At 43.4% G+C, this 27,705-nt stretch overlaps 1 protein-coding gene across 3 annotated transcripts in view; it reads left to right on the top strand.

The window, feature by feature from the left end:
• The window catches only part of LOC129171027 (mitochondrial import inner membrane translocase subunit TIM16-like), a 115,846-nt gene that overhangs the window by 82,734 nt on the left and 5,407 nt on the right, over positions 1 to 27,705 (top strand). The window contains exons 10-28 of one of the 3 annotated variants that reach the window (XM_054759314.1): positions 16,434 to 16,488; positions 16,589 to 16,646; positions 16,862 to 17,007; positions 17,086 to 17,184; positions 17,247 to 17,348; positions 17,415 to 17,577; positions 18,851 to 19,026; positions 19,099 to 19,207; positions 19,285 to 19,371; positions 19,443 to 19,585; positions 20,799 to 20,903; positions 21,330 to 21,415; positions 22,342 to 22,483; positions 22,551 to 22,640; positions 22,724 to 22,840; positions 24,855 to 24,990; positions 25,073 to 25,164; positions 25,270 to 25,356; positions 25,449 to 27,310. In XM_054759314.1, coding sequence (XP_054615289.1) covers positions 16,434 to 16,488; positions 16,589 to 16,646; positions 16,862 to 17,007; positions 17,086 to 17,184; positions 17,247 to 17,348; positions 17,415 to 17,577; positions 18,851 to 19,026; positions 19,099 to 19,207; positions 19,285 to 19,371; positions 19,443 to 19,585; positions 20,799 to 20,903; positions 21,330 to 21,415; positions 22,342 to 22,483; positions 22,551 to 22,640; positions 22,724 to 22,840; positions 24,855 to 24,990; positions 25,073 to 25,164; positions 25,270 to 25,356; positions 25,449 to 25,457 — 2,002 coding nt within the window. In that variant the 3' untranslated portion in view covers positions 25,458 to 27,310. Of the gene's footprint in view, positions 1 to 16,433; positions 16,489 to 16,588; positions 16,647 to 16,861; positions 17,008 to 17,085; positions 17,185 to 17,246; positions 17,349 to 17,414; positions 17,578 to 18,850; positions 19,027 to 19,098; positions 19,208 to 19,284; positions 19,372 to 19,442; positions 19,586 to 20,798; positions 20,904 to 21,329; positions 21,416 to 22,341; positions 22,484 to 22,550; positions 22,641 to 22,723; positions 22,841 to 24,854; positions 24,991 to 25,072; positions 25,165 to 25,269; positions 25,357 to 25,448; positions 27,311 to 27,705 lie in introns of those variants that run through there. The other 2 variants (XM_054759315.1, XM_054759317.1) reach the window with 2 other exon arrangements.

Here is a 27,705-nt window from a genome sequence, read left to right on the forward strand (position 1 = left end):
TGCATTGCATTTGGATGTCCCGCCACCACTTGCTTGCTGGGTGTTTGTGCCGTTCAAATGTGTGTTTTGCTCAGCAGAAGTGTGCGGCAGCATCACGCTTGGGGGGGATTGGGGGTGCTGACACATCCCAATCTGGCATCAGATGACAGCAACGCCGTCATGGACTTCTTACATCACATTCCTTTCATGTTGCAGGAATGCGTTCATATTCACTACTTGTGAAGAGTACAGTAATCCCTCATTGATGGCACTTAGTTGGTTCCAGACCCATTGATACAAGGAATAGTTGTATCATTGGAACATAGAAAACCTGTTTACAACCTTCTAAATGCGCTTTTTAACATGATTAGAGCCCTCTAGACATGACATAACACCCCTATAGTCACCTTTACACTCCTATTATTCAATATAGTAGATATATTATTGTTACAGATCTCTAGAAGGTTCTAATAATGTGAAAAATTTTATTTAGAAGGTCGTAAGCAGGTTTTCTATGTCTTATATGTCTTCTTTTCTCTTATTATGTCTACTGTATTGGGTAATAGGAGTGTAAAGTTCACTGTAGGGGTGTTATTTCATGTCTAGAGGGCTCTAATAATGTTAAAAAAAACTATATTTAGAAGGTCGTAAGCAGGTTTTCTATGTCTTATTTTCTGTTATGTTTACTATATTCGGTAATAAGAGTGTGAAGGTGACAGGAGGGGTGTTATTTCATGTCTAGAGGGTTCTAATAATGTTTAAAACTGTGTTTAGAAGCTTGTAAGCAGATGTCTTATTTTCTCTTATTATGTCTACTATATTGGGTAATAGAGTGTAAAGGTGACTATAGGGGTGTTATGTCGTGTCTAGAGGGCTCTAATAACGTTGTCAGCACAACAACATCCAGTAAAGTTGTGGAATTCTGCAGCCAGCGACGCCGTCCGTGTTTGCTTCTGTGGAGATTGTGAGGAAATAATTGGAAACAGGCCTAATTTCTCCTATTTTTTTTTTGGGGGGGGGGGGGGGGGACGACAGCACTCTCTGGCCGGAGGCGTAACAAAAGTTCATCAAACATAGCGCCCTCTCTGTCCGCTCCCCCCTCGGGCCACCTCCGGCGCGTGTCGCTTGAAGCCACGCCCCCACCGTCTGCAAGGCGTTACTGTACAGAGTGTGGGGGGGGGGGGATATGGAGTCCAGATGGAAGAAAAGAGTCAAGCAGTTATCACACCCGCCCACAATACAACCAAAGCTCCTCACGCCGAAGGCGATTTATTTATCTGACTTTTGCAGCTCGTGTGCGCGCTGCACGGCGGGTGAGGAGCGACGATCCCGCGACAAACTGCCGACCGCATGTTACGTTGTTGTGTAGAGACGCGGTGGAAATGTTAGGCCAGCACGCCACACCACTGCCAGCTAAAGACACGTGAGCCCCGTCATGCATCATCACTCATTCATTCGTGTATTCGAGCAGGACGCAGAATAACCAGCAACAGTAATTCCTCCTGGATGGCGGCTCATTGGTTCCGGACGCCACCCCGATAAGTCCGTTTCCACCAGGAAGGATTCCTTTTTTAAATGGAATATTTTGCTAGTTGGAGCAGGAGATAACACTCCTGTTAGCCAACATGGGAGACATAAGAAGAGAAAATCAGACATAAAATAAACTCACACGTTAGCATTGTTCTGTTTTTACTTCCAGTTTCTGTACAGCGGTTAACTGCTTCCAGACCAACCGTGATAAGTGAATTTCCTCAAATTCTTTTTTTATAAATGAAATATTTTCTTAGAGCATAGAAAACCTCTTTACAACCTTCTAAATATGTTTTTTAACATTATCAGAGCCGTCTAAACGTGAAATAACACCCTTACAGTCACTTTTACACTCCTATTAACCAATACAGTAGACATAAGACATAAATAAGACATAATAGACTCACACGTCAGCATTGGGAGAGCTCCTCACTATTCTTTTTGTACTTCCTGTTGTTGTCTCATCAATGTCACATGACACCCGCTGACCCGTGTAGAATATGTCTTTGAATGTACCTTCTAAATGTCCCATCATGGTACTTTACTTCATTTAGACCTTTTTATGCTTGAAAATGCTTCATTCAGGCAAAAACGATGTAAAATCGGTGGTATCGCACATCACTAATGACAGCTTTGCTCCATCATATCACATATTTCCGCTCCATTCGGTCTTTTTTGCGGCCTCGTTTGCCAGCGGTTATTATCCACGGCTGCTTGCAGCGCCAGCAGGAAGAAGAAGCTCTTTTCAAGCGTCCGGCGCCGAGCTCGGCCTCACTTGCCAACAACCACCAGCGGATTGCCAGCGGAGCCCGACAGGGCGGCCAAAGGCGCTTGCACCGTGGCGTTTTATCGCGTGTCACGGCGTGGCTGCATGTGCGGCGCCGCGCTGTGATGTGACCAGCTTGCATCCAAGCCCGCTCCATAACCCGGCCCCCGGGGAGCCAGTAAAACCCCGGCGTGGTGTGGAGTCGGTTAAGTTAAGTGTTTAAAGCTGCGGGCCTCAGAGGCATCCTTGGAAGCCTGGGATTATTTTCTGATGGAGGCCCCCGCCCCGGCTAATAGTGTGCCCTTTGTGAGCGTATCTGCATATGCATTGGCGTTTTCTCTCAGCGAGATGCGCTGGCCGCCAAACCCCACGTCTTCCCGTCACACCTAAATACGCTGTGACGCCGGCATGTGTGGGCTCTTGCGAGACGGGACCGGCTTCTTCTTTTCTGACGTTCTTCCCACAGCAGCCCGCGAGCGAGGAAAACGCCACAGTGGGAAGGAGAAGCGCAGGAAGGAGCGACTATGGGAACCTGAAAATGACACAAATAAGGAACCAAGCAGGCGTTATCCTGGTTAGCACGTTCATAAAACTGTCTTTGCTAGGCCAACGCTGCATAATATATAACGCTTTTATTTTGGTACCCTCATGGAAGCGTGTGTGAAAAATATTATGTTAGCCTGTCAGGAGGAGACTGAAGATGATGTCAGTTGAAGCAGCTACGCCTCCTATCGCTATCTGACGGCTTAGCTAGGACCCTCGCAAATCCATTTTTCCCATGTAGAAATGCAAATAAGCCAAGTAACTCCGTAGCTCAACTTTGGCCAGCATGAAACTGGTAACGCTGTCCTGCAGCGTTTACGCTTCTGGCCCGTTTACGTGTGCCATCACTTCATCACAACAACGCTGTAATCCTGCAACGGAAACCCGACTTATTTGTGCTCTTTCTGTATCTTTCTACTGTACGAGGGGGCGCTTATCGTTAATAACTGGTGGGAGGGGCCTCTGCGTGGATCCTATGGCGTGGACATTGAAGCGCACACGTGCCCACGTGCGAGCGAGTAGACCGTGGGCTTTGACTTTGTGGAATATTTTCAGTTGTGGTCATTAACTGGTGGGAGGAGCCTTGCATGAATCGTGACAGACACGACGTTATGCGTGCTTGAGGCCGTGCTTGAGCAAACGTGTGCAGGACTTTGACTTTGTAGCTTATGTCGAGCAAATGCGGGTTTTTTTGCAGTTGTCGTTAACAACTGGCGGGAGGAGCGATCGCATTCGTTACACTTGGCGTGTGCGATGTGTGTGCGTGTCGTTGCTCATTCCTTAAAGATAGTTTGTGGTAGACGGGTGGAAGGTTAGCCAGCTATTAACTCCGCTTGAAGGCAGTAGAAAGGCAACACAAGAAGAGTTCCTGAGCCGGACATGCCAGTAATGCGCCTGTGTTCGGGGTCAGGACGATCCAGGGCTTACGGCGATACCGCCGAGCTTATTGCCAATGTTGCTGTGAGTGACGGGACGAGCCGCGCTCAACGAGACCCTCATGCTCACTGTTTGGATTGCACGGCTTTCTGGAGCTGAAGGTTGGATTGGAGCTCATCGGTGCAGCGTGATGAGGACGACAGCAGACGGGACGTGGGGGGACCATTTTTAAAATTAGAACATTGACAAATATTCAGCAAAAATGTATTCAAATGTGGAAACAATATTACATTGTCAGAATATAATTGTAAATAATTATATTGAAACTCATTTTAGTAGGATTTTATGGCAGAAATGACTTAAGTGACTGTAAAGTCATTAAAAATGGACAAATATTCATCAAAAAATGTATTGGAAAGAGAAAAACATCTGAACTTGTCTCAATGCAATAGTAAATAATTATACTAAAACTCATTTTAATAGGATTTTTCAATGGCAAAATTAAATGACTAAAATATTGATTGAAAATGGAAAAATATTCATTGAAAAACAAACAAAATTATTCAATTGTCTAAATATTATTTAAAATAATTTTTTTGACACTAATAGATGTGTATAGAGATTTTAAAAATGTATTAAAATGTGAAAAAAGTTTCAATTGTCAAATATAATTGAAAATAATGATGTAGAAACTCTGTATTATTTATTTATTTCATCACCAATATATCTCCTTCATGGACAATTTATGTGCGTTACCATTTTTATTGATTTCATGGCTTTATGAATGATTGCCTTTTTAAAAAATGTCCTTTGCATTTAACATTTATTTGTAATTTAAAAATAAATTTTTATATTCCAACAAATTGACGCCTACTTTTTTACTTTTTGACTTTATTTCTGAAATTGCCTTCATATTTTCACTTTTAACTTTGGGACAGAAAACAACCCTCCAAAAGCGGTGACGGGACCACTGAGTGTCCTCACGTCAGCGCGGCGTCATCTTGGAGGCTCAGTCACTGCTTCATTTTCAAGAGGCAACAATGGACGACTGCAATTTTCTCGAGTCCGTCTTTGGACTTCCACTCTTAAAGTGGCAGTTATCAGGAACACCCGGCGGGCAGAGCGTTGCATTCCCGTCCACATTGTGTGCCGGTGCCGCCTCGTCAAGCCATGCTGGAGCATTGCAGTTTCTCGGCCCGCCAAGGAGCAAATATGACCGTATTGCTCAAAGGCCTTCCAGACTCACAAGGGAAGGCTGGTGTGTTTATCTTCCGGCACGTGACGGGAGCCTGCCGTCCCAACGCTGAGCTAATAAGCCTGGAATACTCCTAACTACGCAGCGCATGTATCATCCAAATCAAGCCTGTGTTGCCCGTGCCCGCAGGGACGTGCTGGGCCAGCAGGCGGTGATAAAGGTGGCAAAAAAAGATGCACCGGGTCCAGGTCACGAGAAGAAGTTGATGGCAGGGAAGGAAAAAGGACAAAAGTGAGCGTCTTGTTCTTTTTGTTATCCGTTTTTAGACGTGTCCTTGCGAGTGTTTACAGACGTTGTGGCAAGGAGGCGGCCTGTGGAGGATCTTCCATTGGTGCAGCGGGCACCCCTGGATGCTTGGTACTTTGTGGCGCTTTAGCATCTTTAGCGTTTCACGACATTGAAAAGCACAATGAAAAAGTACGACTGGACAAACTAACTTTTATTTTACTGCGTCACAAAACAATGCAGCTTTGAAAATGTTTATTGTCCCACAAATTGAGGGTAAACAACATTATTGTCAACGCTTTTGGAGACCAAGTAAGGCGCTAATGTTGTGATACGGTATACGGTATCATAGTGGTATCATAGTGATAGACATGTCACAACGATGCCATCGTTCCTTTCATATGTCGTCTTTCACTCTGTAAAGTAGCGGACTTTCTCACGCTATTTTTCCAAAAGCTCCAACTTTATTTTGTCTTGTTTGGTTGTCATAATATTATGGCTTTAAAAAATGTCAAATTTCAACTTTATGCTACTAAAATGACTCGTGACTTTTGTCTCTTCATATTTTGTCATTTTTCTCTTGTAGTTACTGAGGGTTTTTCAATTTTTGCTTTTTTTTTTTTTAATTCTCCACCTATTTCGACGTTCTTCTTGGAAATTTGTTCTCGTAATTTTAGGACTTCATTCCCATCATATTATTTTTTCATTTTGCCATGTTGCCGGGCGGAGCGCCGCCATGGCGTTTGTCTGAATGGACTCTCATTGGCGTAACAAAGCGCCTCCAATGTGATGTTTGTAAACAAGCAAACAGCTTTTGTGTGCCCTGATCAAGATACAGCAGACCGACCGTGAGTGAAAAGAGGAAAAAGAAGGTAATTGCGTGTTTGCAGGCGTGTGGGCGAGCAACAAAGTCCGTTTTGTCGTACGGGCTCGGTTCTCATCGAGGCTTTTCAAGTCCAGGCCACGGTTGCCGCTAACGACCACTTTCTCTTTCTGTCCTCCAACTCTCCCACGTAGCGGCACGCAGTTCAAAGCATCTCACACACACACGCACACACACGCACACACACACACACACACGTCGTGATTTACGACATGCAAACGATAGTCCAATCTCGTCCTTCTCTCGGCTTTTTTTTTGCGTGTGTCTAGTAAATCTGCCGGGTCCTGAGAGGTATTTTAGTGCTTCTCGCCGTACATATCCCCTCAGGCTCATTCAAAGGCGAGATTTAAACGCGGAAAGGTGAGGCCAAGTGGGGCAAAGGGGGGAGATCGTTCTTCCAAAGACGGTTTGGAGCTGATTGTAACTTACGATGCTTGATTTCAATAAGCGAGGCGTCCAGTTCAAGCTAACCTCATGTGTGTCACGGCAGCTGCAGCTGCAGAGAAACATCTTTTCTGCAGCTCCGAATGTTTCATCCCAAGCGGGAGTGCACTTTATTGCCTTTTGGGCTGACGGATGAGCGAGAGAGATAAGGGGAAGAGAGAGAGCGTGTTTGTGTGTCATCGAGAGGAAGAGACGAGAGGGCGGCTCGTCGCGCCGAGCCGAGACCCTCGGCCTCACAGACAGATGGACGATAAACGTGCGTCTCGTCTGCGCGCTGATAAAAGTCAGTCAAAACAACAATCAGCAAAAGGGCGCCTCTGATGAATGTCTTCCTTTTGGGGGTTGGACCCAACTTGCAGTAAATGACTTGCTTTTCCCATAAATGATTGCTTGTACAGTCTACGGTAATAACACCGTCTTTGGACACTCACTGGCGCCGCTTTTCTAAAATGCTGAATATTCCTGAACAAATCATAAATCATAAATCATAAATCATAAATCATGCTGTTTCATGCTTGCATGTGGCCTCTTATGAGTCCAAAATTACACACATTTGACTTTTTTTGCCTAATTTAAGAAGCATTTTCAAGCATAAAATGTAACCGATGGAGGAAAAAGTCATAAATCTAAAATGGTACTTATTTTGTAGAATTTATTGATTATTATTTATTGCTATTATTATTATTATTATTTATTTCTTTATTTGCAATTCATTTCATTTTTTAATTGTTTTTCCTTTTATAACCGACTAAGAAAAAAGTCATAAATGCAAAAAAATATTGTTGTCTACACTAAAATAATTGTCCTTTTAAAATAATGGTCCTTTTAAAAATTGTATTATTATTATTATCTATTGATCTGTTTTTTTAATAAATTATTGTTATATTTTTTAATGTTATTTTATTTACAATTACTTTATTTTTTAAACTGTTTTTAATTTTACAACCGAAAAAAGTCATCAATGCAAGAAAAATATTGTACTCGACGCTAAAACTTGATTTTACTTTCTTTTTTAGCCGACGGTGAAAAAAGTACAAAAGGCAAGAAGAGTACAGTGTAGTGCTTTACACGTTTACATGTTTTGTTTGTTTTAGAATTTATTGATTTTTTTTCTAATCTAAATTGTTGTTTTTATTTTATTTTATTTTATTTTATTTTATTTACGATGACTTTATCTTGTAAATTGTTTTCCTTTTTATAGCTGACTGAGAAACAAGTCAAAAAGGAAACTACCATTTTGTACTTTACAGTAAAATAATTGTGCCTATTTTTTTGCTTGGCTTCGCTTGGCTCGACGGCGGCTGTAGATGAGTTCCATGCCCCCGCCCCGCCAGTCGACAGGTCGTTTAATGGTCATCTGGTCCCGGCCTCAGATGCGGAACCGCTCGGGGTTAACGTGGAACGCATCTTCTCCGGGGGGTTCCACAGCCCTCCACAAGCGTGTGTTTGTGTGTGTTTGGCGTCTGCTGTTTGGCTAGGCGTGTGCACGGATCAACACTCGTGTGTTGGTGGTCAGTCGTCCAGGATCAGGTCCTGAAGAGAGCAGCCCATCTAAGCGGCTGCTGCGGCCACAGCTGGCCCCTTTCCGCCAGCAATCCTCGCTGTTCTTCCCCTCTCGGGACCGTAGCCGTCCATCCTAATTCCCTTCTAATGAAATGGCTTGTGAGGTTAGCCAGCGTGGGCACGCATGCATTCAACGCAGAGTATGTTGTGCTTAAGTATATTCCAGAGAAATCCTGCTGCTTCATGGAAACGCCTGCTGAGCATCCTGGAACTCACAGCCGAAACGGACTTGTTGACAACTCAATGCCGACTTTTTACGACGCAGCAGGAGCAACGTGGCTTGCATCGCTGCTCGGGATGCTTTAGTGTCACTCAGCTCTTTCATTTTGGAAAAACTGAATCAAATATGTTCCCCAAATTCATAACAAAAACAACAACTTGAGAAACCCTATTAGGTTTTTCAGAAAACAGCAACCCTCACCACTTCCTGCTTTGAATTTCAAAATATATTTAGAAATAAATCAGCAGTGTGTTGTGGTTGGAAGCAGCCTATGATTAGTCCAAAAAATGCATACTTAAGCATATTTTGGCCCAAATGAAGCATGTTCAAGCATGAAAATGTCTCAATGAAGTTAAATACAAATATCAGGCATTCAGAAGACGCATTCAAAGTGTGACGATACCCTGGTCACTAGGTGTCAGTAATGTTACAGGGATGAGACAACAGCCACTGCAGGAAGCACTGGACAGAACAAGAAGTACAAAAAACTCTTCCAATGCTAACATGTGTCTATATTATGTCTTATTTTCTCTTATTATGTCTACTATATTGGGTAATAGGAGTGTAAAGGTGACTATAGGGCTGTTATTTCATGTCTAGAGGGCTCTAATCATGTTTAAAACGGATTTAGGAGATTGTAAACAAATTTTGGATGCCATAACTACAAAAATATTACATTTATTAATGTTGAATCCTACTTCACTTATCGCAGTCGCGTCTGGAACAATGAACCGCCATAAACGAGGGATGACTAATCTCTCGCCACTTCCAATTTCACGGCTTCACTCTATCACAATTTTTCAAAAATATTTTTGTTAATAAATCATGCTGATTTGTGGTTGATTATTAGTCCAAAATGCATATTTAAGCTAAGTTTATGTATATTTTGCCAAAATGAAGCATTATGTCTTATTTTCTCTTATTATGTCTACTATATTTGGTAATAGGAGTCTAACGGTGATATAGGGGTGTTATTTCATGTCTAGAGGGCTCTAATCAAGTTAAAAACTGCATTTAGAAGGTTCTAGACAGGTTTTCTACACTTGAACTATGAAAAGATTCCATTCATAAAAAGGAATCCAGGTCTGGAACCACTTAACTGCGATAAACGAGGGATTATTGCACTTTAACAAAGAATGTAGTTGTTTTTAAAAACAGGACATGTCCTGGGTAAACAGGACGTTTGGTCACCCGAGAGTGGACTTTCTTCCAGGAGTGCTTGAAAGCCGCCACCTGTAGAGGTGTCTTATTGGTTCTTGTGAATTCCATTTCATCAGGGGCGGATTATTCCTTCCTTTGTGGGGGAGACTTTGAACAGCATGGAAGGTGTGGCTAAAACCATTGGCCGTGTCCAAATGACTGCAGAACCAAAGAACATTCCAGACCTCAGCCAAGGCCTACCTCATAAAAGCACGGCTCAGTTCATCATCTTCATATTTTCTCCTCACATCCTTTCAATCCTTATTGTTCGTTTTCCCACCGAGCAACGAGGAGCGATTGCAAAATGTATCAAACCAGGACAGGGGAAGAAAGTCAGTTTGTTGCCAGATGCAAACGTCGTAGTCAGAGGAGGCTTCGTGTCTCTCATGCTGCATGTCCATTACAGTGTGTGCTTATGGAGATCAATCTGGATCAAATGTTGTCCAAAAAACCACAGCTCACTCGTCCACGTGGTCACGCAGCACGCTGATGACATCTCCAGAAGGCTGAGAACACGTCACGCTTTCTCACTTGTTTGGAAACGCAGCGCAAGGATTCATTGTCTGCATGGGGAAGGCTTTTCATTTTCAAAAGTACAAAAATATCAATGTTGTATTTGAGAGCCAAGTGGCTGTACTGACCAGTAAAGGAATACAGTCATCCCTCCTTTAGTCAACATTCAAGACTGAAGAGCTGTATTGTCATGTGCACAGTAAAACTAGTGGTTCTGCTATGCAATGACATTCTTATTCTGTTCATTCTCCCAAGAAAAGAAAGAAAACACAAGAAAAAGAATAAGAACATAAGAAACATAAATACCAATAAATTAAGCAACAACAACAGAAGAGACATTAATACAAATAAATAAATAAATAAATAAAGTGCTATGAGTGTGTGCGTGTGTTGCGTGCGGCGTGTGTGAGTGCAAAGAAAATAAGACATGGAAAACCTGTTTCTGATCTTCTAAATACAGGTTTTAACATGATTAGAGCCCTCTGGACATGACATAACACCCCTAAAGTCACCTTTACACTCCTTTTACCCAATATAGTAGACATAATAAGAGAAAGTAAGACATAAATAAGACTTGTGCTTGTGTGAGTTGCTGCAAATGTGTTCCAGTGCTAGGGGAGCTGAGTGGGGGCATGGACAGGAAGTGACCTTGGGGGTTCAGAGTTTTAGTTTGGGGTGGGTTACGGCTCATCGTCATTCAAACCTGCAAGAGGAGCCTGTTGTTCACCTGGTGACTGGTGTAGAATACGACATATCTTCACGTCTTTGAATGCGTCTTCTGAATTTAATTTGTGTTTTACTTCATTTAGCCATTTTTATGCTTGAAAATGCTTCGTTTAGGCAAAAAAAAGAGTGAGCCCTTTTGTCCGTCTTACACTCTCTTTGTCACGGTGGGTGGAGGCGGGGCCGCTAGCATACACACAGAGTGCAGAAGAGTGTGACGTAGAAGAAATTCAATTACTAGATTGCAATATGTTGTCATATATTTTTCCATTGTACTTTTCTTCTTAAAGTCACGTCCCGTCTGGTGAACTGAGGGTCTTGTGACACCCCTACTGGACACTGTAATACACCCGTAGAGGATGCCCGGTGGGATACATTGTGGCTGCCCCTGCTTTTCTAGTTAGAAGTGCAGAACTAACCACAACCAGACATGGCTTTTATAGCTGTTTAGCATGTGTGTGTGTGCGTGCTTAAAGCTGTTACCGCCATAAGGTTTTACTTGGATTACTGTGTTTTGGTGGATTTGGTGCTCCACACACACACACACACACACACACACACACACACACACACACTAGTATTTACAGCTTCTCCTGTGCATAAATGAGCTCTGTGATTCTTTTCATTCACACTTGAACCATGTGATTGCGATCGGCACGACAGGCTTACGTGTGTGTGTGCATAGCTACACGTTATTAGTGTCTGCGGCGCATGCGTCACCAAGCGCGTACTTCTACCATATTTATGTAAACGTATGCGTGGAGCTTTCTTGTGTATGCGTGTGTGGGAAAATGGGCCCGCGGTGCGGTGAAGCGTGATGGTAAACAGAGGCCGCTTATCAGCGATATTACGTGGCGCTATTTAACTTGTTGTACTTTTATTGTGAGAGCATCACAGATAAGAGCAGAAGAAAGGGAAGGCAATTTAGGGGGAGGCACAGTGAGCAGCGGGTGCAAGGTATGGGAATGGAGGTGTGGACATGGGAACACACGTTTATGCCCCAAACAAGCATGGCCGCCTGTCTGCGTCAGGGATTCAGTAGGGTGTCACTGCGCAATACGTACCCAGAACGCAATCAGGCCCGCGCATGCGCGAGGACTACGACTGCGCCTCTGCGACGTCACGTACCGTGGTAGATATTATTTTTTAAATGTATGAACGTAAATGGTCAATAACCATACTTCATATATGTAATATGTTGGGGGGTTATTTATAAGAGACTCTTGGTAAAATACTTGGTTAGCATGGGGATCTTTCTATCCTCTTATGACAGGGGTGTCAAACTCATTTTCATCGAGGGCCACATCGCAGTTACGGCTGCCCTCAGAGGGCCACTTGTCACTTCAGTATATATGAATCTAAATATGAATATAACCTCATAATATTATTACACAGTTGCCCAGGCATTAGATTATTATATTTTTACTAACAAATTGATGGATAACTTGTTTCGAAATGAGAAGTGAGAATTACTGTGCATTACTGTGCATTACTGTAGCATTGACTCTACCACGTACAATGTAGCGAAATATGTAAAAACAGTCTTATCCCCATTGGTAGGCAACACTGATCATCATATAGAGAACACAAAAGGGTTTGTGGCGAGCATCAAAGACCTCAGATTGGAGCCAGAGGAAACTTTGGTGTCTTATGATGTGACTTCACTTTTCACATCTGTCCCCACCTCAGCAGCAGTCTCGGTGGTGAGGAAGAGACTGCTCGAGGACTCAACTCTGCATCGGAGAACAAAACTTAGTGCTGACCACATCTGCCAATTACTGGAAATTTGCCTTAACACCACATATTTTCAGTTTAGAGGGAAATTCTACAGACAAATTCATGGTTGTGCTATGGGCTCACCAGTCTCACCCATAGTGGCGAATCTGTACATGGAAGAGATGGAGAAACAGGCTCTCACATCCTTCTCAGGGACAAAACCAAGGCACTGGTTTAGATACGTGGATGACACCTTTGTCATAATCAAAAAACAAGAAATTCAGTCTTTCACAGATCACATCAATGCGGTGGACACCAATATCAAATTTACTCGCGAGGACACTAAAGAAAACCAACTAGCCTTCTTAGACTGCAAGGTAATTATAGGAAAGGACAGACAGCTACTTACAGAGGTCTTTAGAAAGGCCACACACACTGACCAATACCTGCTTTTTGAATCAAACCATCCACTACAACATAAACTAGGGGTTATTAGGACCCTCCAACATAGAGCGGAACAAATACCAACTAGTGCTGAGGGAAAGAAAAAGGAGACACAACATGTCCAGAGAGCGCTCTCAACCTGTGGGTACCCACGGTGGGCTTTTAACAAATGTCAAAAGAAGAGAGTAGGGAAAGAAACCCAAAAGCCCACAGAAGCAAAAAGGAGAGGAGTGGTAGTCCCTTATGTAGCGGGGGTCTCCGAAAAACTCCAGAGGATCTTATGGCAACACAAAATTCCTACCTATTTCAAACCAGTAAATACCCTGAGACAAAAATTAGTGCATCCTAAAGACAAGGCTCCAAACCAGAAACAGAGCAATGTGGTCTATTCCATCCACTGTAAAGATGAGGAATGCAAAGAGCACTACATTGGGGAAACTAAGCAAATGCTCCAAAAAAGGCTTTATCAACATCGCAGGGACAATGCTAGTGGTCCTCAATCAGCAGTACATCTACACCTGAAAGCTACCAATCACTCTTTTCAGGACAGCAAGGTTAAGATTTTGGCCAAAGAAAACAGATGGTTTGAAAGAGGAGTAAAGGAAGCTATTTTTGTCAAACAACAGAACCCATCATTGAATCGGAATGGTGGTTTGAGGTTTAATTTGGACCCTGTGTTCAGCAGGTTACTGAGACCAAAACCCACAGCTCTTAGTCTTGCAAATGAGGTGAAGGCAGGGCCGAGCCAGAACAATAGATGCTAACAAGCCAGTATCAGAGTCGTTCATACCCAATTCAGGGAGCGACACTTCCCTTTTATCGTAGGTGTGAATAACAGGATAGGATTATACCACTGCTCCGCCCAGGCTTAGTGTAACAAACCAATAGGAGGAGGGTGTTGGCACACCAATTCCGCCCACTCTTACTGTATTTAAGGCCTAAGCTACCAGCACTTATTAGTTTGCTGACGAAGCTCTTCGGATGAGGAGCGAAACGTCCGACACCTTCTACACAGAAGTACAGATGACGTCTCAAGAAGCCTTTTCCTCGAAGTGAGAATGTCATGGTGACAAGCAGACATCCCAGTATTTGTTTTTGAAAAATGCTTGGAATATCTTACGAGGGAAAGGCTTCTTGAGACGTCATCTGTACTTCTGTGAAGAAGGTGTCGGACGTTTCGCTCCTCATCCGAAGAGCTTCGTCAGCGAACTAACAAGTGCTGGTAGCTTAGGCCTTAAATACAGTAAGCGTGGGCGGAATTGGTGTGCCAACACCCTCCTCCTATTGGTTCCTTACACTAAGCCTGGGCGGAGTAGTGGTATAATCCTATCCTGCCATTAGCACCTCCGATAAAAGGGAAGTGTCGCTCCCTGAATTGGGTATGAACGACTCTGATACTGGCTCGTTAGCATCTATTGTTCTGGCTCGGCCCTGGCTCCACCTCATTTGCAAGACTAAGAGCTGTGGGTTTTGGTCTCAGTAACCTGCTGAACACAGGGTCCAAATTAAACCTCAGACCACCATTCCGATTCAATGATGGGTTCTGTTGTTTGACAAAAATAGCTTCCTTTACTCCTCTTTCAAACCATCTGTTTTCTTTGGCCAAAATCTTTACCTCGCTGTCCTGAAAAGAGTGATTGGTAGCTTTAAGGTGTAGATGTACTGCTGATTGAGGACCACTAGAATTGTCCCTGCGATGTTGATAAAGCCTTTTTTGGAGCATTTGCTTAGTTTCCCCAATGTAGTGCTCTTTGCATTTGCAGTCTTAGTGTAAGGAACCAATAGGAGGAGGGTGTTGGCACACCAATTCCGCCCACTCTTACTGTATTTAAGGCCTAGGCTACCAGCACTTATTAGTTCGCTGACGAAGCTCTTCGGATGAGGAGCGAAACGTCCGACACCTTCTTCACAGAAGTACAGATGACGTCTCAAGATGCCTTTCCCTCGTCGGACAACTCCTGTACGACTGAGAGCCTACACAGACGCTTGGAATATCTTGCTGCATGATTAGATGATACTGACGTTTAGAAGAACCGCATGCAGTACAATTTTTCTGTCAAAATGACGGATCAAATACATTTAGAAGGGCAGAGGTGAAGTGCATTATTGACATGAATTATTCCAAGGGTTTCGCGGGCTGCATAAAATGGCCTTGTGTTTGACACCTGTGTCTTGTGACATCCACCAAGATGACGGATGGCGTAGATGACACATGCAACACGTGACTGCTGAAAATAGGCCGACCGGATGTGAACACGTCCTGCACATGCGTAGAACCCAGTTGAACCAATTGCGTTCCGGGTACGTATTGCGCAGTGACAGGGGGTACGTTTTGGTTCAAGTCTTACCTTCTGGAATGGATTAATGAGGCTAACCAAAGTTCCACTGTATAATGCTGTTATTGGTCATAAACTAAGGATAATGTGTGTTTATGCTAGCATGCCACTAAAGCCTTACTTCCTGTTTGGTGCTGTGGCCAAATACTCATTTTTCTCACTCACGTAAAATCCCATTACGCCTCCTCCTCATCCCTAAATCGCCTTAATCCTGCTCAAAGTGTGACATGAAGCAGGTGACTAGGATTCTGTTCTGGTGGACCTGAGAAGTGATCTGTAATGGAGATAAAATAATCCAGAATGTTGACAAGATGACAATTTGATTTAAACGGGTGAAAAATACCTACATATGTCAGGGCTTTTTTTTCCTTGGTTGTATAGTACCATCTAGTGGTGAATGTCTGTAATACAACTTCTCATGGATGAGGCGTGTGTAGTTTTAGATCGATGATATTAAGATTTCTTTATTGTGACCAAAATGATCACGGTATTATTGAATGTGCTTGAAATGTTTTTTAAAGTACTGATACACACACTGAAGTGTAACAAAGTTTTATAAAACAAACAAAAACGCACAATATATTTTGCTCGGCCAAGCCCAACATTGCAAATTGCGCATGCGCGCCGTTTTAGCTTTGCCGCTTTCCGGGGTCGAAAGGACACGTGATCGCGCAATGCATTGTGGGCCGCGGGCGCCATATTTTGAACGCAATCCCTGTTGTTTATATCAAAATTGATGCTTTGAAAGATACACAACGTAACTCACGGTTGCTTGTCCAGGAAATGAGCAGAGTCATCAAACTAGGGTTATCAAGCACGTTTTTGTGATCATTTACATTTGAAATGGCAATACTAAAGGTCGGGGTACATCCCTAGTTTTCATATAGGTATTCAACCAACAATATTGTAATGAAGGCTGTAAATAAGTCAGCCTTTTATGTGTAATCAGACACAGAGCACTCGACAATGTCGTGCAGGCAGATGCTAAACAGTAGCCACCGCACCGCCAACAGCTGTGAGCACTTTCGGCTCTCTCCTTCGACTGACTGATGTCCTAAAGGCTTGCTTTACACCTGCATGCGGAACTTTACTGCCCTCTACAGCCCACACCCTGAATAGCAGCACAGAAGTGCACACGACCGTCGCTGCCGTATTCATGTTTTACCGCTTCTCAGATTCTCAGACGTTTTTAGAAGTGACCAATTCTTGTCTTTTAGGACGCTGATTCCTCTTTTTGATGCTGATACTGGTCTGCTGGTCCTAGCTGCTATGGTAATGTTATTTTATTCTCTTTTAGGATTAGAAGAGTTTTTTTTTAATTAGATTGTTGTGGTGCAGTGTGTTGATAAAATGTAAATCTTTCTGCATGCAGGGCGACACTGTGGCCGATTGCTTCGAAATCTCCACCTCAGAGCCTTTCCTCACTCAAGGTGGGTTGTCAATAATTCATACACAATATCCATTATTAGATATATTTATTAGATATGTTATTATATTTGTCTTTAATATAATTATTTGTATACCATATATTATTTGATATTTAAATATTTGTATTTTGATTATTATTGGAAAGAAACAGTTTGTTTTGTTACGTCAATGGCCGTGTGACTGTGTCAAGTGTACTCCACTCCTACTTGATGTACAGTGAGCCACTGTCTGACTGACGTGTCAACACGCGGCGTGGCCACGGTACCCAAGCTGGCGCTGGACGTGATGTCTTGCGAAGTGATGCGAGTGCTCCAGCTGACGGACAGCTGCATCGTCCCCATCAGCTACCAAGTCCCTCGCAAGGTTTTCTTTTTACACGCCGGCAGTGGACGCCCCGCGCTTGAGAATAGCTTTTGACTTCCCGGGTGTATTTCCTGTCAGAATTCAGGCCACGACTTCCACGCTGACCTTTACCCTGACACGGCGGGTGTCACTCCGGCCATGGCTGCTGAGGAGTGGTGGCAGGGAGGGAACAAGCAGGTGGGACATTTGACGTGGTTCATATGTTGAGCTTATTTTTCAAAGTCATGTGTAATAATCAGGTGCAAAGAGTCAGCCTCCATCCAGACATGCGGCCCAAAGTCAAGACTGCAGCAGCCAATCTCAAGCCAGCAAAGACGGACTCTGTCAGTGGGGATAGCAAGGTGGGAAAGATGATGTTTGTGTTAAATATTTAGGAATTCAGCTTGACAAACATCCTTTGTGTTCAGCAGGGGGCAGCACGCGGGTGTTCCACCTCCAGCAGTCCCCTGAGCTCCCCCAGCAGCAGCGCCGCCGCATCCCACTCGCCCTCCTCCACTTCTGGCCTCTCCTCAGGCTTCCTCCCCTCGCCAAGTCCCAGCCAGGGGGCCAAGGCCTTCCAGAACTTCCTGGGTTTGAACACGCACACGCACACCTGACATACAGTACGCTACATAGCAGCAGGGGGGCCAAAGGCATCCGTTTTGTTGTTTCTATCGGCCCCATAGACAATTTGATATAATATATTTCTGTTGCCGTTTTGCCTTGTTAGTGAGCTCGCTTACGCTTAAGTTGTTGTTTTCTCCACCTTTAGCATCCCTTGAGCCTTTCAAAGACGTAAATGAATTCAAGAGAGAAACACGCGGCAGCAACATTCTAATTTAGTGCTTTGGTCACACTTTTATTTCATATTTTGTGCAAACTGCTTTTTTGTGAAATATCATTTCGTTGCATCTATTATTGATTTATGTCACGACCTTATATTTATCTAATAGCATCTTTTATTTTTTAATACTAGCTTTATTGACCTCATTTGTATTTATCACCACTTCTGATTTCATTGGCTTCATATTTATTTCATTTTGCCACAAAAAGAAACCTTGCTATGGAGTCAATATTAATATTAGTAGTTAGGATTTGAAAAATTCACAGATGATGGTGTTTCTGTTTAGTTCATCACTGATTTTATTACACTTTTTTTTCATCTCTATTGAATTTGCTTTATTTCTGTTTAATTGCCTTTATATTTATTTAATTTTGCCACACAAAAACCCTCAATATAGAGTCTTAATAATAATAAATAGATTTTAAAAATTCAAAGATTATGGTATTATTATGGTTATGGATTATGGTATTTCTATTTAGTTCATATTTTATTTTATATTGTATTCATTTTTTTTCATTTAATTTTCTTTATTTCTGTTTTGTTGGCTTTATATTTATTTCATTTGGCCCCCACCCCAAAAAAAACCCAATTCAGTCTTAATATTACTACTTGTCGACCTAATAATGATATTTCTATTTCTATTTCATATTTGATTTTGTTACGTATTCATTAAAAAAAATCTTAAAATCTTTATTTAATTTGCTTTTTTTCGATGTAGTTGGTTTCATATTATGTATTTCATTTTGGCACCTCTATACACAGTGCTAATATTATTAAATGTGTTTTAAAAATATAAATTATTATTTGATGATGATATTTCTATGTATTTAATATTTTATTTAATTTTTTTTATTACATTTCAAAGCTATTTAATTGGCTATTGAATCTAATTTTAGCCACAAAGAAAGCTTGTGTAGGAGCGGTTGCAGCAGCGCAGTAGCTAGCGTAGGTGTACTGGGCAGACGCGGCAGGACGTTTCAGCAACATTTTCTTCCCTGAATGGAATGTTGTGTGATCCAGGACCGAGCTCCAAGTTCCGTCACATCCAGGGTGCCGTGACACACCGGGACACACACATCACAAACATACGAGACCTCAGCCTGACCACGCCGGGCGAATGCGACGGCTTCTGTGTCAACCGCCAGCGTGCCGCCGTGCCGCTCGGCATATCCGGAGGACAGGTGGCCATCTTTGAGGTAAGCTGGAGGAAGAAAGGGTGACGTATGTGAATGTCGGGGGATGTGAGCAAAACGGGGTTGTTTTCCCAGCGCTCCCAGCCCGGCAGACTGCCAGACGCGTCCCTGCCCACCGTGCAGAACTCCGTCAACGTGGCCGATCTCTGCTGGGACCCCTTTGACGCACATCGACTGGCTGTGGGTGAGTGATGAACGCCCGCGTATCTGGATGCTGACCATAAGCGGCGTCTAATCTTACATGAACGTGTGCGGCGTCAGCTGGTGATGACGCAAAGATCCGAGTGTGGCAGGTACCGGAGGGTGGCCTCAAAGAGACGCTCACGGAGCCCGAGCTCATCTTGCAAGGTAGGAGGAGGGAAATGATGCGTCGGAGGAGGAAATGCACGTGCACAAACAACTTTTTCATTTGCCGGCAGGCCACACGGAGAAAATCTACTCCATCAAGTTCCACCCGTTGGCCAGCGGGCTGCTGGTGTCTTCATCCTATGACCTCACCCTCAGACTTTGGAACCTGGAGGACGGGGAGCAGGTGCAGCTCCTCACCGGACACCAGGATCAGGTCGGCCACTTTCCTAAACCAAATCAGTTTAAAGGGTCCCAGCCATGATTCACCACCTTTGCTTAATTGTGTTCTGTATTGTTTGTAATTATGTTCTACATTGATCCATTTTTGAAAGCAAACGATAAATTTGCAAAAATGACATTTCTAGTTGATGGCACCACCCATGACGAGCTAGCGCTCACAGTTCTTCAGCCTCATTCCCATCGGGGTGACACGTCTCAGCTGAAGCAGAGTGAACAAACACTTTGGGGTAGATGGTTGACTTGGCTCAGTATAGTTTTCATCCAAATAGTAGTCATGCCACAAGGTTGTCTTGCTGCTGGATGTTCATACTATTCCAGAAATTGACGCAGCACGCACAGAGAACGAGAGACAGATGGACGCCCACCTCGACTTCTGTCCTGTGCAGTGATCATTTCACTGACGACTGCTATGAAGGAACACCTTACAGGAAGCATTTGGCTTGAAAATACGCTATAAAGGCATTTTGAAAAAGGATGCTATCCTGAAGCGGTACACAGGAAAAACAAGACAAGAAGCACAACGTCAAAGTTGCCACAGAACAGAGAAAATCATGTCTTGTTTACATAACATCTTCTAAACTCTAGTCCATGATAGCGACAAGGCGGCAAAGCATTTATACGTTATATAAGCATCTTTTCACAGCCATATGTTTACTGTGGGGGAGGGGGCAAAATCTGAAATAAATCAGGATCTAAAGACCCCCTTACGCTCAGCCAATTTAAAAGAATAATTGAAGGATAAGCACCCCCAGAGTGATTTACACTTAGCGTTCTGTGTTCTGAAGGCGACCGATCTTCACCTCCATGTCTCTATTTCATCTCCAAATGTTTCTCCGGGAAAACTATTGACAAACGCTCAAATCTTGGCTCTAAGCACTGTAAACATCCACCGCCATGTTTGTTTACCTGAGCGATAGCGATAGTACTCCCATGGCGTCATGAGACTGAACAGCGAGCTGGCGCCATCAACTATAAACGTCATTTTTGAGAATTTAGTGTTGGCTTTCAAAACTTGAAGAATATCGAACATAATTCCAAACAATATAGAAGGTATTTAAGCAAAGTTGATCAATCACGTAGGGTCGCTTTTCAAAGTGTGTTCCGCTTTAAATTAAAAAAAAGGTTGAACTTGAATTGAAGTACTTTGATGGTGTCGCTTTTCTTTTTGTTGTGTTGTTTGTGTTCAGGTGTTCTGCATGGCTTGGAGCCCGGATGGGAAGCTGCTGGCCACCGCCTGCAAAGATGGGAAAATGCGCATATACGACCCTCGCAAGTCCACCGTGCCTGTGCAGGTCAGTGCACACGACTGCGATCGCGCACTACGCAGTAGCGATGTGCGATACCACTGATTTCTACTGAGTAAAATGCCATTTTGAAATTGTGGTTTATCTGAGCTATTTTTAACATTATCAGTTTTATCATAATCGACTCATATTGTCCCCAGTTAAAATACACGATAAACTACGATAAGAATGAAAACTTTATTCACAGTTCACACGTGGTGCCGTTTACGGTGGGTCATTGTTTCGACAGACACGTTTCAGGCAAACATTATCTTAAATGACTGAAGTATATTTTCATTGATTTGCGAATCGATTTTAGTGCATGAAGAGCTGGTATCAGAAGTATCGATATTTCAGTATCAATCCACACATCACTGCTCTACAGCCAGTTATGGGTTTGAATGATTTCACACATAAACATATAACAATGTTTAGGAGGGTCCGGGTCCTGAGGGCCACAGAGGAGCTCGTGCGGTGTGGGTGTGTGCGGGCACGTACCTTCTGGTGTCCGGATTTGACAGGTACCTGGCACAACGTACACGTCATTGTGATCATTGTTCTGTTTTTCCTCATGCTTGTTATTCGTGATGTCTTATTCTGCCACGACTCCTGCTGAACAAACACCTGTTGAAGCAAGAGATGTTAGCATCCGTGTTAGCGCAATGTACTGCTAATTATTCAAATTATTAAAGAAAAAGTGCACCGTCCTTACGTGAGACATGAACACACACGTCTTTCTCTTTTCTGTGTGTTCTAAAGATATAAAAACAGGTCAAAAGAGGCAGCTAATTAATGCACGTAATGGGACACACCTACTCCGCCTAGAAAGGCCGATATTCAACACCTCCAAAAAGCTCCAACAAGGTTTAGTGGTTTTCTATCCATGCTGTGAGCATGTAGTAACAGCTACATTCATGATGATATGTAATAAGTACACTATTTTGCCATATTTTGGTCATTTTTCGCATCACATAGCAACATAGAAAGGAACGCTACACCTAGCGTCAAAAGCAGCGGCAGTGGCGGCAGCTCTAATATGTAGCGTTACCTTTGGCTAGTGGCCTGAGGCATTGTGAGCGAGTGTGTGGTGTAGTTAGTCGCTAGCCGGCTAGTAGTGGTGTGGCGAGGTGTCACTACGCCAGTAACGTAGTTCTTGGGCGTAACTATGTTACTAACAATAATAATAACAACAATTTCACTGTAGCTTGGTTAATATGTGGGTCACATGATGTAAATGGAGCAGTCTTGGCGCTTTTTGGAGGTGTTTTCAGAAGGCGGAATAGGTTCATCCCATTATTTGCCTCTTTTTAGCAGTTTTTATATCCTTAGAGTGCACACAAAAGAGAATGACGTGTGTTGATGTCTCACATAACAATTGTGGATGATGGGCAAAATTTCCCCCAAAAATCTGCACTTTTCCTTGAATATCATGAAACTTCCTGTGTAGCCGCAGTGAGCGAGTGCTCTACTTGTACTCGGCTGTCTCCCTGTCCTCCGGAGCGGTCGCCAGCGTCTCTGGGGACGTTTCCCCCTCAACGCTCATCCCCTTTTACGACCCCGACACCAGCGTGGTCATCCTCACTGGGAAAGTAAGGAAGAATCGCAGCCAAAAGGAGAATGTGTTTGAAATGTTCAAGGGTTTGATTCCCCTTCCAGGGTGACACCAGGGTGCTGATCTACGAGATCTTGCCCGAAGAGCCCTACTTTCTGGAGTGCAGCAGTTTTTACAGTCCCGAACCACATAAGGTAACTGCACGCCATGGACATTTCCACACTTTGCCAGATGTTGGGAGGACTTTCAAGTCCTGTGGTGGTGCTTCGTGATGCAGGGCTTGGCCTTCCTGCCGAAGACGGAGTGCAACGTGCGGGAAGTAGAGATAGCTGCAGCGCTGATGCTCACCAAGACCTCCATCGAGCCTGTGGTGTTCAAGGTGCCACGGGTCAAGGTGGGGCTAGAGCTAATGGACACACGGGAGCACAACATCACGCCGTACACGTTTTATACTGAATGAGCGGCCATTTAGATCCAACAAAGGCATTGGGTTCCACGTTCACGCGACACAAGCACAAGGCTTGAGGTGTCTCGGTCTGCAAATGCCAACGCTCAAAGATGCAGAACGGCGTTAAAAAACGACAGCGGAAGCACACAGGAATGACAACTATGTAAAAAAAAAGTGTTGGAAGTGCTGTCTTCTGCTCTGCTCTCTCTGTCTGCTGTGTGAAGTAAGTGGCGCTCTTTAGAAGTATATTTTACAAGCTGTTTGTCGCTTGTAATCTACGCTGGTAAAAACAGCAAAATCTAAAATTACCCTACATATGTGACACAGCATTTTGGTTTGGGATATTTAAGTTATGCCACATAATAATGTAACAGTTTGTGTTGATCCTTTTTTTTTTTTTTTTTTTTTACCCATATCGGATATACCGATATTGTCCAGCACTTCATTACCGATACAGGTGACATGTGGTGTAATGAATGAACACATGATGTTTCTCACAATGAAGCTGCTTGTACAAAATAAGACAAATGCTGCAATATGCAATACAAGTTATAGAACAAGTGCCGTATTTATTTTAACCTCAACAAACGTCATTTTAAAAAAAATCATTACCAATTAAAGGAAGACGCCTTAATTCCCATAGCATAGCCAGAGCTTTCGTTTTTTCTAAATTAGATGTCGCCTGACAAACGCACAGCGTGTTTATTGTGAAGGCCGGAAGTGTGCTGTTTTGTCTTTGGGCACTTGATGGTTGTGTGGCGTTAGCTAGTAAGCTACCGACGTGTTAATAAAAAGTACCTCCGGAGCTTCATGGCAGTCGTCGTTTCGTCGTGTTAAGCTTGCACAACGTCAGCGGGCGTCTTATTAAGACTTACAGTTACACATGTTTTCGATCCAAATACAAAACTTGGGAATAATTCCACACTGCTGACTGAGCTAGCAAGCTTGTCGCCGTGTGTGGAGTACTTCAAAACTCGCGTTTTGTTGTTGTTTTTTTACTGAATGGTGACTGGCGGGTGTTTGTCCCTGTCGTTGCTGCTGGGCAAATTAAACAGGGAAACCAGGCAACATGGCAGTAATTGTACATCTGTAACTCCGACTGCATAAAAGCAACAGACCTGCTCGTTGCCTCAAATCAACTGTCCTTTCCACTTCTTGTTCCTGTCTGAGTTGCTCGCTCGCTAACGACGAGCGGAGCACTCGAACCCGGGCACTACTCGCTGACGCCGCATGAGGGCGAAGTGAGTCGGGTAGGTGGACTTGATGCGCATGTGCGAGTTTCTCTGGTGACGTAGCGGCGCTGAATCAGACGTGACGACCCCGCCCTATTGGATGTGGCAAGAGAGAACGGGGAAGATGCCCACCTCATGTTCCGCATGAAATTGTACCAAGCGGTTTACAGTCCAAACAAGATCTCACGGCATTACCTTTCACAGGTAAGGCTGATGAAATACTTTAGATTGTATTTGGCCGTTATAACATCGGTTTACAAACAGAATTTGATGACTTTGTGGCATAATACTAGGGGTCCCCACGGTGAAACCAACCTCCAGAAACTTAGTAGAAAGGCGCTTTATTAAGTCGAGTTAGTAAAAGGAATAGAGGTTGCCATCACTACAGTAGTTCCTGATCACGGCGATATCATTATCGTGGAAAAGCCGATACTGATATGAACCACTATCTCATTTTTACGCTGATATCGGCCGATAATAGTGGTTGCCAGTCAGCGTGTTTTTAGAAAGTATGCGGACAGAAAGTTATGAGACATGTTGTCAAGTGCAAATTGATAAAACATGGATACAGCTTTCACTCTTCTGTGAGGACTTTCTATAAGACGGGTTGCACTAAAGCTCTTCCACACCAAACTCATCCAAACCAAACTGATCCCATGAAGATGGAAGCCTAGAGTTGTCCAAAATGTCTCCTTCGTCCTCAATGCTCCCTTCTCTGTCATCCCCAGAAAGAGTTTTTCCAGGACGACGTGTATCCCGACACCTCGGTGTGCTGGGAGCCGGCGCTGACCGCCTCCGCCTGGCTCAGCGACATCAACGGCCAACACAGGAAGATCAGCCTGAGGCCCGCCGACATGACGCCAGGTAGGACATGCGCACCTTTACACACGATGGTTGGACATGGTTGGACATGTGACACGCGGCCGTGCTGCTGATGTGTTGCAAGTGAGCCAAGCCCCCAAAGAAGCCCCGGTGAGGAAGTACATGCCCTCTTCGTTCTACCTGGAGGAGAAGACGGATGAGCAGAAGAAAGAGGAGGTGAGGACGTTTTTGTGTTTATTAACTTAAGTGGTCAGACAAAAACAAATAACCGCTTGGGACTCCTGATTAAAACATTGGAATAAAAGCTGTAATGCATCATAGCTCCTGGTTGCCATGGTTGCCAAGCTGGGAAACATGGATGAGCCGTTGCCGCAGGAGTCCTTCCAGGGGGTCGACGAGGACGAGTGGGTGAGTGGATGGCAGAAAGCGAAGCTTCCGTGAGGATGATCCTGTTCCGCAAGTGTCTTGATGAGATATGCTTCTCTTGTTTGGCCTCACAGGACGATTAAAAGCGGCGCCGACGACGGCGGGGAGAGAGGAGCCAATTGAAAGTACGCGCTAACACCCACACACTGCAGCACTCCGACGAATCTGCAAAATAATCGGGTCGTGGATGTAACTGCTGTTTCACTGTTTGCTGAAAGTCTCTAATGTGCCGGCCAACATTCAGGGATACATCAGGCTACATGTCTTCAAGTTTTGCTTGAGAAAGAATAACGCACACTCCAGCATTAGGTACACAATCTTTCATTACAGTAATCCCTCCACACGTTCCGCTTCCAATTTCACAGTTTCATTCGTCATGCTGTTTCGTGGTTGAATACGGCTTATTATTAGCCCAAAAATATGCACACGGAAGCAAGTTGTGTGTATTTTTAAGCTAAATGAAGCATTTCCAAGCATAAAAATGGTTAAATGAGATCAAATACAAGGATAAGGCATTCAGAAGACACATTCAAAGACGTGTTGTAGTATTCTACACTGGTCACTAGGTGTCAGTCATGTTACATTGATGACACAACAGCAGGAAGTACAAAAAGAACAGCAAGGAACTCTCTCAATGTAACGTTCTTGTCTGCACTATGTGCTTGCTACGCCGGCACAAGGTGCACACCATGTTTCCGGGGAGGAAGGACACATAGCGGAGGCGTGACGCACCGGCCGTCCGACACACAGCTGCAGATATCTGCTGGATAAGAGCGTGCCATAAAGAGACAGTGTCTCAGCACTGCAGCTCAGGTTGTGTTGAAAACAGGACCTAAAATATCAGTTTGAGGTGAAAAATTCCCGCAATTTGGATCACCAATTGTCATTGAGGGGTGATTGTGGGTCCCGCAGCCAAACCAGTTGGGAACCACTGGTCTGTTATGGCTTATTTTCTCTTATTATGTGTGCTATTGTGTAATAGGAGTGTAAATGTGACGACGGGGGTGTTATTTCATATCTAGAGGGCTCTAATCATGTTAAAAACTGTATTTAGAAGGTTGTAAACAGGTTATCTATGCTCTAGCTATGAAAGTATTCCATATATAAATAAGACATTGGCGGAAATTCACGGTCGGGTCTGGAACAGATTAACTGTGATAAACGAGGGATTACTGTAATGAGAACTACAAGAAAGATGCACAGGGTGGCATTAACTTTACAGTATGTTTACTATTCTGGCGTATTTTTATTGCTTTATTGCATGCTTTTTTCCAACACTGTGTCATGTAAGCACAATCAGTCTATTCAAGAAAAATGTGATAAATGCTTTTTATTAATTGCAAACCACCACAGTAAGGACACCACAGGGTTGCCAGGCTTCATATTTGGCTGAACTGGATTTTTTTTTTTACAGAGGGTAGTTTGCAATATTAATACAGTCGAGTTTTTCCAAGTGACTACAATTCTACTGCTACTGTATTTGTACCATTTATAGATTTTCTACATTGGGGGATGTTCTTATATTGTCGTTTTAAAGGGACCATTTCTTTTCTAAACATGTAGTTGTAGATTTACGTCTTTTGTGGGATGTTTCTTACACGCCGGTGTGTCTTGATGCGGGACCATGCGGTGTAACTAACAGTAAAATGACAGTATTAGTCAAATGCAATGAAGCCATAACACGCAGTATAAAATCCATCTTGCAAGCTCTGATGGACCCAATTGAAGCCAGCTGTTCAGCCACGCATATGCATGTGAACTGCAGGTGTCCTCGGTGTTTGTGCAGTGATATACTGTAAGGGCCAAATGTTTTTACTTGTGCTGCTCTAATGCCACATTTAGTCATTTGTGGATACTAATGGAAAAATATGAATATGATGGTAAAAGGGTTCCTGTTTTTTCCTACATTGTCTCACATTAAACACATTTTGACCAATTTGTTTGTTGTTGTGTTATTATATCACCGTTAAAGTCATTGTTTAGTTTAGTTCATGTTTTTTCCTACTCTGTGCTCGTTTAGAATAAATAAACCAAATCAGAATCAGCTTTATTGGCCAAGTATGCTTACACAATCAAGGAATATGACTCTGGTTAAATGAGCTCTTATTGTATATATTACACAAACACTTAAGAAATACAAAATAAATACAAAAACAAAACAGTATTTACATTCAATTCTTTGGGTGTTGTTTTGCACAATGAGTGTGTGCTCATTTATCGTGTCCATTATTGAAATCAAAAGTCAGCTTTATTGGGAAGCAGCCACATGAAGACATTTTAGGAAATTAAATGATTTTTCTGACAGCTCACAGTTAAAAAAATGAATTGAAA

This window comes from Dunckerocampus dactyliophorus, chromosome 18 (assembly GCF_027744805.1).
Source record: "Dunckerocampus dactyliophorus isolate RoL2022-P2 chromosome 18, RoL_Ddac_1.1, whole genome shotgun sequence".
NCBI classification, from domain to species: Eukaryota; Metazoa; Chordata; class Actinopteri; order Syngnathiformes; family Syngnathidae; genus Dunckerocampus; species Dunckerocampus dactyliophorus.